Here is a 12,530-nt window from a genome sequence, read left to right as displayed (position 1 = left end):
TTTTCCCCTTTTAAATGAACTTCTTTTGACATTTTGGATTTGCCTCTGTAGGTTTTCTCTCCTCGCCTTGCTCTGCTGCATCATATAAAAGAGAGACCCAGGGGAGGCAGGCAGAGAAGAGAGATGAGTCCCAGCCAGGGCTCGGCATCTGCCTGTTGACAAACTTTATTTCTCTTTCAGCACCTGGCACCTCAGACAGGCTGCAAGGATGGAAGCAGCATCAGGTAAATTACACCTAACAAGGTTCATGCCCATCACTGTGAGAAGAGCTGGATCCTGCCTCTTTGGAAGACAATCCTTTCTCCAGTGGTGAACTTGAGCTGCACACACAATGCAGGAGCGCCTCCGCGCACAGTTCTGAACCATTATTTCCACGCTGATAAATTCATGATTTATGAAAGTAACTACTGCCAGCCCTCAATCCCTCCTCCACTGCTACAGCTTGTTAGACACCAATTGCAACAAGAGTCTTAAATACTTGAATTTTATTTCAGGCCAAAGCCCCGCAACTCTGAACTAAATGCCATGACAGTCCCACAGCATAGGCGAGTAGCAGAAGAGCCCACGGACAGGGTGCGGGGGCCAGGGGAGGGAGGGGCGGGCGAGACGGAGAAGAACCACACAGACGCCCGGGCAGATAAGCAGAACGCCAGCGGCGCTCCTCTCCTCCAGCTCCAGCTCTCAGAGGAGAGAATTACGGCAGCAGGAGGGCAGGATGCCTCATCGTCTGAAGGAAGGCGCGTTGTTTCTCATCTCCATCCCCAGAGCCCTCTCTCCAGGCAGAAACAAAGCCCCCGCACCCCACTGGACTGAACAGACGGCCTCCTGCAACACAGCAGAGGGACACGAGGTGGCTGAAGCCCTGGGGAAAGGGAGCTGTTACTAAGGGAGAAGAAAAGGATTCAAACAAGAAAGGAGCTCAGCTAACCCTGCAGAGAAGACAGTCCATCTCGGCTTTATAACCAGAGAGGCAGGGACAGTCCAGGGTATCTTTCCCAAAACAAAGCCCCCTGAACCGTTCCCTGTCCTTTGGCTGTGACCAAACCTTTCTTTTCTGTGGACAGCCACGAGCTATTTCACAGGTCTCAGGCCCCATACAGCCAGGCCGAGGTCCCGGGATGTGCAGGAAACCCCAATGACAGGAGTCACAGCACCATCCCATTCAGTGGTTATGAGTGGAGGAAAAGAAAGGAGGTGGGAGAAAAAATATTCACACCCCCACACCCCCCACTGTCCATGCAAGGAGGTAGCAAGAGGCCAGCCTCCCAGAAACCAGTGCTCCAGGGGCTTCGGCAAAAACATAGCCAGTTGGAATACAATGACACAACAGAAACACAAGCATTTCTGTTGGAGCAATCTCTGATAAGGTAGCTTAAAATCTGCCACCTACGGTCCCCAAACCAGTCACCTGAGCTCCTGGGCCCATTAACAAACATCTAAAGAAATTCAGCTTCCAGGAGAGTAAATATGGGGTTTGGCTCAGAACCAACAACTCCTGGGTCTTGTGCTTAACTTACAAACATCTGCACAGTGTCTTATCCCTATGGAAGAAGCCTGAAGAGTTATGACCAATCTCCGCAGAACCATCTTGAGCAGAGGCCGTGGTAAAACAGGAAGCTGCCCAGCCTCCCCCACCAGCCTGTGCCTAACCCCAGCTGAGCAAGTCTCGCTGCCCGCATCGCCTTCATCCACCTCAGAGCAGAACCCAGAGCTCCAAGCAGAGCTCACTTTTCCAAAACTGTTTCCAACTGACCGGGGTCCAAAGGCACAGCATGGTCCCCTCCCAGGACTCTCCTCACAGGCTGAGAAGCAGAGATCCCCTCATCAGGTCTTGCAAAACCACAGCATGATGGAGAGGAGGTGGGTGGGAGAGTGGGGCTCTCCAAGGGAGGAGCCTCAGAGTCAACCACAGGAGCCCACACCTCAAACTGATCCTTTTCTTCCCCGGGAGGCGGTGAGGGAGAGCTCCTCCTGCCGGGTCTTGGGAGAAAGCAACAACTGGAAAAAAGTGGGAAAGGGAAAAGGAGGGCATGAACAGGTGAACAAAAATCAACAGACAAACACAAGTGAACGGACAACAAGGGAGGCCTATTCATACAAGGAAGTAGTATTTGGCCACAGAAAGGAAATTAAGTGTTGATGTGCCCTGCAACACGGACGCACCAGGAAATGGTGCCAGTGGCAGAGGTCTGTCACAAAGACCACATGTATGACTCCACCTGTGTGAAATGTCCAGAATGGGCAAATCCACACACACACAGGAAGTAGACACTGGTTACCAAGAGCTGGGGTTTGGGGTTGGGGAGTGTGGGGAGTCACTGCTAATAGGTACAAGGTTTCTTTAGGGGTGATGAAAATGTTCTAAAACTGACTGTGGTGACGGATGGCTGCACGACCTCATGAATAAACAAAAACTACTGAATTGTACATGAAAGGGTGAGTTTTATGTATACGAATATATCTCAATAAAGTTGGTATCTAAGGAAAACGGAGGTTGGGGGAGAGGATAAAGCACAAAACAAACAAGACAGCCTTTTCTTCTTTCTCCCCAGGTTGCAACAGGAGAGCCATCTCCCAGGGATGAGTCAGCACAGACCCAAGGCCCTCATGCATGGGATGACAGGGGCCCTCCTGAAAGGCCACCAATGCCGTGACCTTACTTTCTCTACCGATGGACACCTCACTGGCCCAGGTTACAGTAATCCTAGCCACTGATGTCTCAGAAAAGAACATTCATTTACCTCTTAGGCTGGTCTCCTTTAGCCAGGTGAGAGGAGCCCCGTCTCTCTTCCTGGGCCCAGCCACAGTTCGACATAGCATAGCGAAGAATGGCATCAGAAACAGACATGGGGCTTCGGCCCTGTACACAGGCTTCTATTTCAGGCACTGAGAGCTGGCTTTGCAGGAAGAGATGTAACTGGCTGTCTGACAGGAGGACCACACTCTGCAGGACCCTGGGGCAAACACAGGTAGAACAACACAAAGCATCATGCCTCATAGCAGCCATCCCCAGCCCCATCCTCTGAAGGCCTTCTGGCTTGAGTGAGTGCTGAAGGCACAAGGGTGCAAGAAAAGCATCTGACACAAACATGCCTGTGTGCTCCTGGGGGCCATTCTGCACAGCACACACACCCCTGCCATCCCCTCCAGAAGGCAACTGCCAGCCCGCCAAGTCCACTCACTTTTCAAGAAAGTGCTGCAGACCTTGTCGTCGCTTCTCAATGAACTCATCTGAGTTGCCAAAGAAGGTTGACTTCCCAGGAAGTTCAGGTACAGGCCTGTGGGATCACACAATGTAACACATACCTAAGATAAGTAATATCCCAGTCACTCCAGTCCCTGATCAAGGAAATCCCCTAAAAAGAGACACAAATCAACACAAATAGCATTTGATAAGAGGGCAGGGGCAGAGGGTTAACACTGATGACACGCCTGGTGTCAGGCACTGTGCTAAATGTTTACAGACCTTACTTCATTTATCCTCCTCGAAACCCTGTGAGAAAGATGTCAGCGTACCCATTTTAATGGTAAGGAAATAGAATCAGGGAAGTAAATTTCCCTATGTCACCCAGCTGGTAAGTAAGCAGCAGAGCTGGTATTTGAACCAAGTCTAGGACTTACAAACTCCATGCTGCTAGACTACATTGTTTACAAAACCCACTCCCACGATCAATTACTATTTCAAAAGGAAGAAATGTGGACATGGAGACATGGAGGATGCTGGGTGTGGGTGTGGAAATTAAGGCCACCATCTCCAGTCCCGGAAGATCACATGTTTGGAATTTTCTAAAAGTAATCAAGTTGCAACAACTCATCCACAAGCTCTTCGAGCCTCCCTAGCCTCTCCTGTGAAGCATGGCACATGCTTTAAAAACAACAGGCAAAAAAAAAAAAAAAAAAAAACAGGCCAGACTAGAGGATGCAGGATCTGTTCAGAGGAAGTTCCAATTGGCTTATGAGGGCCTGACTCATGACAATAGCCTCATCAATCCCACATGTTAACCAACTGGCTTGGTCATCAACAAAGTCACCACAGCACCCAGCAACCATACTGTGTTGGAATCACTGTCATAAACTGCCTCCAGTTTTAGGGCTTATCTGCAGTCTGTAGGTGAGGAGTGAACAATAGTGCCTGTCCTATGGCTCTCTGTCGTAACTCTGGATAAAGGTCTCTACACAAAAAAGAAGACAGGGGGAAAAAAATCACAGTTTTTACATATCAAACTGACAGGAACACCATGTGTCAAATTAGTTCAGGTGCTAAAAAGTTCCTGATAACCAGTGAAGCACATTTACACAGCCAGCAGTACCTCTGTTTAGCCCTACACATATAAAAAAAGAAAATCGTTCTTTAGATTTGTTTGGCTTTGTTAGGTCAAAATATTAGAAATGAGAACTCTGTCATTACTTTTTTTCACTGACTTGAAAACATGATGTAAGAACACATTTCTCAATGACCTTAGTACCTGGCATGCTGCCAAGTTGTTTTCATTGTAAACTCCAGTTGCCAAGGAAGAACCTAAGAAGCCAGTCTCGGACCCAGGAAGGAAATAAGAGAACTCACACTAAACCTGCATTTCTCTGGAGCTGCTTTCTCAGCCACACAAACTCCCTGTAGCGGCGGCGCACACAGGACGTCTTGGCGGTAAAGGCCTTGCTGTTGGTCTACAGGAGAAAGCAAGTGAAAGGGTTTGGTGGAAAAGCCCAAGTTCACACGAACTCCCCATCATCCCTCTCACCAAGGACTCAAGTCACCAGGCCACAGTCCCAATCAAGGGGATCCAAGCAGAGCACAGTGCCACCCAGCAGCCTGAAAACAACTCAGGCAGACTCCAGGCTCTCTTTCCTCTCCTCCTTCCTTTTCTTCTGTCAATACCTCCATAAACAGGTTCTGCCTCAGGACCGGCCCTCAGCCCTGAAAGGTATATGGATCCCAATATCAAAGTCGGATACACTTACATGAAGGAATATCTTATAATCCACATAAGAATTCCAGGAGCCCTCATTCTGCACGCGGGGGTCCTGAACACGCACAGTGATCACCTCCTAGAGGTAAGAAATGCTCCTTCAGCTTCAGCTCAGCCACAAAGTAAGGTGGTTCCAGCACACAGGCGGCCAGAGTATTCCACTCTATGCCAACTTTCACTCGTTTGTTCATTTATTCATTCAATTCAGCAAATATTTATTGACCACCCTCTATGTGGCAGGTACCATGCTAAGGCACTGGGGGCAGAACAAGGACAAGAGACAAAAATCCTTGCACTTATGAAGCTTACATTCTAGTACCTTCCGATGAATAAAGTTAGTGAAAATGGAACCTCATTTCTCAGTCATGCCTTCACTACTGATTTCCCTCTTCTTGCTTGACTTTGAGAACATCAGAACCACTAAGGTATTACTGTCAGAACACCACCACCAAGCAGTATCTGGATCTCCCAAAGCCCCTCAAGCTTTCATCCAGATGTTCCCTGGAAATCACATGCTTACCTCCTGCTCTTGGTTCTCCAACATCCTACACCAAAAGCCCATTGGAAGAAAACATCTGATGAGAGACAGGAGATACAGGATCAATCTCTGTTAGTATGCATCTACACTCACCTCTCTTTGCCAGGGTAAAATCTTGAAAATTTTTAATCGACCCCCCTGGGGAAATCCAGGCAACTTTTTTTGTTCTTGTGTAAAATTTAAGAGGAAGCAAAAAAATCCCCCCACATGAGCTACCGTACACAGTCGCTCAGTCATGTCAGATTCTGCAACCCTTTGGACTGTAGCCCATTAGGTTTCTCTGTCCCTGGGGTTTTCCAGGCAGAAACACTGGAGCAGGTTGCCATCTTCCCAACCCAGGGATCAAACCCATGTCTCCTGCATCTCCTCTTGCAGGATTCTTTACCTGCTGAGCTATTGGGGAAGCCCCCCCACACACATGAGCAGGGGGCCAAGCTAAAAGCCCTGAGAGATTTACCTCCCTTCTCAGACCATGGCAGGGACTCTGAACCAGGCCACCTCTAGCCAAAACACGTTCAGGTCAACAATGTCACCTCAGGCGGCCAGAACTGGCAGGCTGAGCTGTAAAAACCTTTCTGCCTGAGAACTGCTGGGCTCACACAGCACAACTCTCTAACTGAGCCTAACATCGCCCCCTCCTGGCTATCTAGAGAAAACCAAAACCCCACAAACACTGAGGCTTCTGCCTCCCTTTGTCTTGCTAAGCACACACAGGACCCAGAGGCAGATCTGAGTTGGAGAGTTCCTGGGGCACCTGAGTGAATTGCCAGGTTGTGACCTTCTCTTAGCTAATTCCATTTCCAGAACCCAAGCCAATGGTTCTAATCATTTCCTCTCAACATGCGGTTTGTACCTCTGCCCAAGCACCCCAGAGGTGCACAGGTCGACTCAGGATGTTTTCCGCTCCTTTGCAAAGATTCATTAAAGCCTAAGCCACTGATTTCCCCCAATGTGGCAGTTTACATGCGCAGCAACATCGCCCACTCCAACAAGGGGACCATGAAGGCTGAGGTACAGGGTTACTCAAGTCCAAAGGGGCCCATGATGTCACCTTCTGTTAAAATACAGCACTAATCTTGTTACTCCTAGAACCACTTCAACGGCATCCACTCTGGCTGCTGCCTCCACCCCCTTCCCCTCTCTTAAGAGCGGAACAATAAGGTTTAATTTCCCTTTCCAATTTACCTTGAAATGAAAACTGACTTCAGCCAATAGGTACTGCCAACAAATGATCCAGGCTGGCTCCTGGGAAAACGAGACTATCTCTAAGCTCTCCCTGTCCTCCCCCCATGCCCATTCACACACCCACTCATTCTTACAGTCCCACAATTAATTTTAAACACATTCCCTTATTAGTTCTGCCTTACCATTAGAAGAGCATGTAATGAGTTTCCTTCTACTTTATGTTGTGCTAACACAAAGCTAACATTTCAGGAAGGGAGGAACTCATTTACACCACAAAATTAGCAGGGCACACAGCTTTCCCAATCTTTTCTAGAATACCAGAAGGTCTCTCCACACACAGACACTGCATGCAGAGATGAAGCTGCATGATATAGGACAAATCTGGGCTACACAGCCCAGCAAACTGGAAATGCTGTGATTGCAGCGCCATATTAAATAGTATACTTGCTGACATTCTGACTTTTCATCTGATGCAGTCACTACCCTGAAGGGACCCTGAACTGAAAGGTGGGAAATCCCAATTCCATAACAACTGATGTATAACACCCTGGATGTAAGCAGTCTAATGGCTATAACCAGAGAGAGCAGGTAGACTCACTGTGAACAATTAATCTCCTCAGATTAAAACAAAAAATTTTTTTTCTCTTCTCATTTCAGGCATTTGGTATATTCCCAGCACAGGAGCAGAGTTAAATACACTGAAGTGTCTTTCCACAAAATTAAGAGCAGGAAAGATGACGATAAGGAAATCTACACACTAAGTGAAGCTCATGAATCTCCAGGGCCTTGAAAAGTTTGCCAAATTCAGGACCATAATTCAGTAACTAAGTGGTCATCACTCTCAGGCTCAAGAAGAGTGAGCCAAAGGCTCTGAGAGCAAATGTCTCTCCTTTCTTTTGGAACTCACACCACTTAGAAACAAATAGCTATAAACTGGCTTTTAAAAAAAATGCTATACACTTAATCCTAAGATTAAAGGGCACTTAGAAAGCTTCCAATGTCACTTTCCTTAAAAACACTGGACAAACACAAAAACCTAGACTTCAAGTAATAATTTCTAGCAACTACTATTCTCCATCAGCTTCCTCCCTGTAGATGCCACTCCTCAGGAGGAAATGAAGCGTTTCTGCCCTTGGAGGGAAAAGAGGAAGTTCTTAATTTTAGCTCTATGATCTGGGAGATGGATCCCTGTGTCACCCAACTAAGGATAGAATCAGTGGCCCTCTCAGCTACTTATGCAGCGCTAACTACATTTCCTGGGCCCTTTCAATCGCGTCTGAAGTTTATTTTCTCCACCTGTACCAGCACCAGTATCTCTGGGGAAAATCCAGTTGTTTGCTATTTATAAAGTAGCCTGTAAGGCTTTCCGGTGTCTAAACAATTCCAGGCAGGAAGTCAAGGCTTTAGCTCCACAATTTTCACTTCCATTTAAACTAATACTTCAATACTTTCTAAAACTTCAGGAGACATGTTAAAAAAACAAATCCGGTGATAAAAGTATACAAGCTGCTGAGACTCCCATCCCTTCTTGCTCATTCTTCAACCTTGGTGCCGTATAGCAACTCAAAAAGCTCTCCTTCTGAAACACCCACAAGTAGCAAAAGTAGCTCCCCCAGGTCTGACCAACATCAGCCCGTTCTCAGCCAAGCAGCTCTGCTCCATCCTTTTGTTCATCTGTAACTTGCCACTCCTTCTACTTGCAGCTAAGTAACAAAGGCAACCACAATCTAGCGCAAGAGCCTCCTGTGTCCCCGAAGAATACTTGCCATTACTCCTAGTCCCAGCGTTTGGGTCAACGTAGCAAACTCCTGTATTCCTTACGAACGAGGAGCCACAGGATGACGTGGTCCTTATTCTCCTCTGCCTAATAAGCTTGGGGAGTGGGAAGGAAAGATGCTTTATATATTTTATAAAAATAAATGGAAAGCCAGGTTTCCTTCGTTGGATCCGGACCAAGCACCCGTCTTCATCCCGGGAGTGAGGCTGCTCCTTTCCTAGGATGTCCAGCAAGGTCCCCACCTCAAGCACCACTGCTGACGCTCAAACCCATGGCCCTTACCAGAGAATAGCACCCACTCCCCGCGACTCCTTCCACGCCCCCTCACCTGAGAGCAGCGCCCACTACCCACAACGACACCGCCAGCGCCCCACCATATAGTAAGAGTCCCGGCTTCTCCTTCCGGGTGAGCGGCCGGCGCCCCGGTGCACGACGGGAGAAGGCTGCGGGCACGCCAACCCCTGGTGCCCAGGGCGCCCCGCCCCCGCAGGCCCTGGCTCTTAGCGGCAGGCACCTCTCGCGGCGGTGCACTCCGCACCGCCCAGGCCCTGGCTGGAATCTGGATCCCGCACCTCTCTCTTGGGGCGCTGCTTGGGGGACGAGAGCGAGGGGAGGAGCAGGGGCTCTGGCGTCCAATCCGGAGCCGTGTCCCGCCCATTGTTGTTAAGCGCAGCCAATCAGTAGCCAAGAAGCGTCCCCGAAAGCCCAAAAGTGGGTCCAGGAGCCGAGAGGTGTGAAGGGTTGGTCAGAGGTGCTGAGCGTGGGAAAGTCAGGAATGTGGGAGCCTCTCTCAGTCTGGAGAGAGTGCCCATTTGAACCCTGTAGGTTTCGGTTCTCCGGCGGAGTTATCAAGGGGTCGCCCACTCAGATTCGAAAACTCGATTGTCCTAGCGAAAACCGAACTGCGGACAATCCTGCAAACGCTGCAAGTTCGTTCACTTGAGAGACAAATATAAGGAAGGATCGCGCAGCTAGTCAGTAAAGAAGGAAGAATCCGTTGACTATGATGAAGTTTTTTTTTTTTTTAATACTGTTGAAATGTCTTGGCAAAGGTTAATTTCAAGGGGAAAGTTACAGTCACAAATACAAACTCTGGAGTTAGAAGATCTGGGCACAATACCCAGCACTGCAGGACCATGTGGCCCTAAACTGGTCTTAAATCTTTTTCTTAGTTTCCTCTTCAATAAGGTGCAGATAGCTCAGAACGTAAGGTGCATTTAAAGCAACTTTTGTCAAACGTTTTTGTCTCAGAATCCCTTTACATTCTTACAAATGATTATGGACTCCCAAAGAGCTTTTGTTTATGTGGGATGTTCACTGGATTGGACATTTAAATTGAGAAATTTAAAAGCATTTATTAATTCACCTAAAGCTAATAATGGACTTCCCTGGTGGCTCAGATGGTAAAGAATCTGCCTGCAATGCGGGAGACCTGGGTTCGATCCCTGGGTTGGGAAGATACCGTGGAGGAGGGCATGGCAACCCACTCCGGTATTCTGGCCTGGAGAATCCCCATGGACAGAGGAGCCTGACAGGCTATAGTCCATGCGGTCGCAAAGAGTCAGACATGACTGAGTGAGTAAGCACAGCACACAAAGCTAATAATGGGGCTTCCCTAGTAAAGAATCCGCCTGTAATGCAGAAGACCCAATCACTGTGTTGGGAAGATCCCCTGGAGAAGGGAAAGGCTACCCACTCCAGTATCCTGGCCTGGAGATTTCCATGGACTATATAGTCCATGGGGTCGAAAAGAGTAGACATGACTGAGTAACAGTGACTTTCACAGAGCTAATAATAAACCATTACATGTGGACATAATATATTTCATGAAATATAACTACACTTTTTTAAAAAAAATTACTGAATGGGTGCTCAGTCACTTCAGTCATGTCTGACTCTTTGCAACCCCTTGGACTGTAGACCTCCAGGCTCCTCTGTAAATGGGATTCTCCCAGCAAGGTTAGTAGAAGGGTTTGCCATTTCCTCCTCCAGGGGATCTTCCTGGCCCTTAACTAGAACCCTTGTCACCTGTGGCTTTTGCATTGGGAAGCGGATTCTTTACCACTGAGACACCTGGGGAAGACCCTCTGAGCAGAGTGGTATTATATTACAGTTTTGCAAATTCCCATGTGCTTCCCCATTCTTTCGTTGTACTGTTTTTTGGACAAGGAAAATCCAGAAAATCTGGTCTCATGCAGATAACACAGCTAGAAAAGGGAGAAGTATCTTTAGCCTTCTCTGATAATTGTGGATACTTCTTTAATTTTAATCCAAAAATGTCTTATTACTCACTCTCTGAGCTGTTACATGGGAGCAGGTGGGGTGTGCGTGGGGACTGTTGATGGCAGGGGGTCTCCGGGGTTGGTAAGTACAGAGCTCACACTGGACACCAGGCTGCCTCCCACACTGGAGAGATGAAGGACTTTGGAGAAATTCATAACTTTTTCTGGAACAATATGAAGGGAAGTCCTGTTGCCAAGTCTTGGACCCAGCCATGCCTCTTACCTCCAATTCGTGTAAGATGCTGTGGGATCTGCACAAGTGGCCCAATGGTTCTGTGCTGAAAAGAAAGTTACTATTTCCCAGATGTTGCTCATGGTGGAAGAGCACAAGAAATGTTCCATGATGACGGCAACCTGCAGAAGGCTGTCCGGTAAGGATGAGCGCCTGCGGAGGTTGGGATGCCAGAGTCCTCCTCCTCAGAGGGAGGGCAGCCAGGAAGTCATAGAGCTCTTCTGAGGAATGTTCTGGATACAGAACTGAGTGTAGGTCCTTCTTGGGATGGGCAGTTTGCTTACTAACTTGCAAGAAGTTACTTCTCAGATTGCCCAACCATTTCATTTGGGATCACTTTTTGAAACTGAGGGATCAAATTTTCCAGGTGAAAGTATCACATTTCTCAGGGCCAGCTAGAGACGTTTTTCAGCTTCCTTCCAAACTTGAAGGATGCAGGGAGTGTCCAGCCTCCAGACACTCTTAATGGATCTTGCCCCCCACCCTACTTCCATTTTGCTTTTGGTAGAGACAAGAGGGAAGTTGACCATAGTCTGGTTAAGGCTAGAAAGCATCAGGCTGGAATTGTAGTGGGACATGGTATCATGTGGTCAGTCTTGATGTGGAAGACACCACTGATGAAGAGTAAGATGGCTGATTTCTAAGAAGGAGGGCAGTGGGTGAGGGCATATGAGCCTCTATGATCCCCATTCCTGAACAGCTCTTTATTTTTTTTTTTTTTTGGCCATGCCACAGAGCAAGTGAGATCTTAGTTCCCCAACCAGGGATAGAACCCATGCCCTTTGCATTGGAAGCACAAAATCTTAACCATTGGACCACCAGGGGAAGTTGCTCTGGACTCAACCCTCTTTTGTGGCAGAAAGAGAAAAGGACAGTGATGCCTCTAGTCCTGTGGATTCACAGTAGAAAATCATAAACAGATTTGGAAAAGAAATTCACACCAAAGTTTTCAGTAAAAGGACAGATCTTTCTCTCTGGAGACTGGCTTTTTCCAACTTCAAAGCTGGTACTGGCAGGTCCACCATCACTGGGGAAATAGATTTTCTTAACATTCCTCAGGATCATCTCTCTGCTCTGGCTGGTTGGGGGCTCTTGACATTGCCCAGAACTCTGAAGAAGTGTTCTGGGAAAGTGTATGCTGCTAATGTCCCCTTTGAAATAGGTGAAAAGGACACAGCAGGAGTTCCATTCAGTCTTGACAGGGCTCTGCATTTAAAAGGCAGGTCTTCCTTACTTCTTCCATCTTAAGGGGAGAGCTTAATTCTCAACCAGGGGCAGAGACAAAGAAAGATGCTCTAGCAGGGTGAATGTTGATAGCCAGAGCTGCCTGGCCAGCTTTAGAGCAGCTCAGTGCTGGCCCAAGCAGGGCTTCTGAATACTCTTTTTTGTTACTAGCAAAACTCAACAAACGGTAGTTCCTTAAAAGTTAGTTGCAATTGGAAATCTGAAACCATCTGGAAAATATTCCTGAGTTATGCAGATCTTCCAAATATTTTTTATTTTTCTTGGCCATGCCAGGAGGCATGTGAGATCTTAGTTCCCCAACCAT

General features: G+C 47.7%; 1 protein-coding gene across 6 annotated transcripts; it reads right to left on the bottom strand.

Moving 5' to 3' along the window:
- Positions 1 to 465: 465 nt before the first annotated feature.
- On the bottom strand, positions 466 to 9,062 carry SNX11 (sorting nexin 11). Of its 6 annotated transcripts, XM_043470399.1 has the most exons (9): positions 8,796 to 9,062; positions 8,457 to 8,562; positions 6,691 to 6,750; positions 5,488 to 5,542; positions 4,960 to 5,046; positions 4,565 to 4,665; positions 3,183 to 3,278; positions 2,742 to 2,954; positions 466 to 1,998 (listed from the first exon to the last, which is right to left on the bottom strand). In XM_043470399.1, the coding sequence occupies exons 4-9, from the start codon at positions 5,527 to 5,529 to the stop codon at positions 1,725 to 1,727; spliced, it is 813 nt and encodes a 270-aa protein (XP_043326334.1). In that variant the 5' UTR covers positions 5,530 to 5,542; positions 6,691 to 6,750; positions 8,457 to 8,562; positions 8,796 to 9,062; the 3' UTR covers positions 466 to 1,724. The 6 variants fall into 6 exon arrangements, with proteins under 6 accessions (XP_043326334.1, XP_043326321.1, XP_043326327.1 ...); XM_043470386.1 differs by lacking the exon at positions 6,691 to 6,750 and having other exon boundaries at positions 8,796 to 9,061; XM_043470392.1 differs by lacking the exon at positions 6,691 to 6,750 and having other exon boundaries at positions 8,457 to 8,554; positions 8,796 to 9,061.
- Positions 9,063 to 12,530: the final 3,468 nt, after the last annotated feature.

This window comes from Cervus canadensis, chromosome 1, assembly GCF_019320065.1.
Source record: "Cervus canadensis isolate Bull #8, Minnesota chromosome 1, ASM1932006v1, whole genome shotgun sequence".
Lineage (NCBI taxonomy): Eukaryota > Metazoa > Chordata > Mammalia > Artiodactyla > Cervidae > Cervus > Cervus canadensis.
Note: the sequence above shows the minus strand (reverse complement) of the source record. Positions and strands in the feature narration are given on the sequence as shown.

Coding starts and splice junctions, on each gene's coding strand:
- SNX11 (XM_043470399.1), bottom strand. CDS start 5,529: ATGGGCTTTTGGTGTAGGATGTTGGAGAACCAAGAGCAGGAG. Junction 4,666..4,959: donor ATTATAAGATATTCCTTCAT/GTAAGTGTATCC, acceptor TTTCTCCTGTAG/ACCAACAGCAAGGCCTTTAC. Junction 3,279..4,564: donor CAGAGAAATGCAGGTTTAGT/GTGAGTTCTCTT, acceptor GTGATCCCACAG/GCCTGTACCTGAACTTCCTG.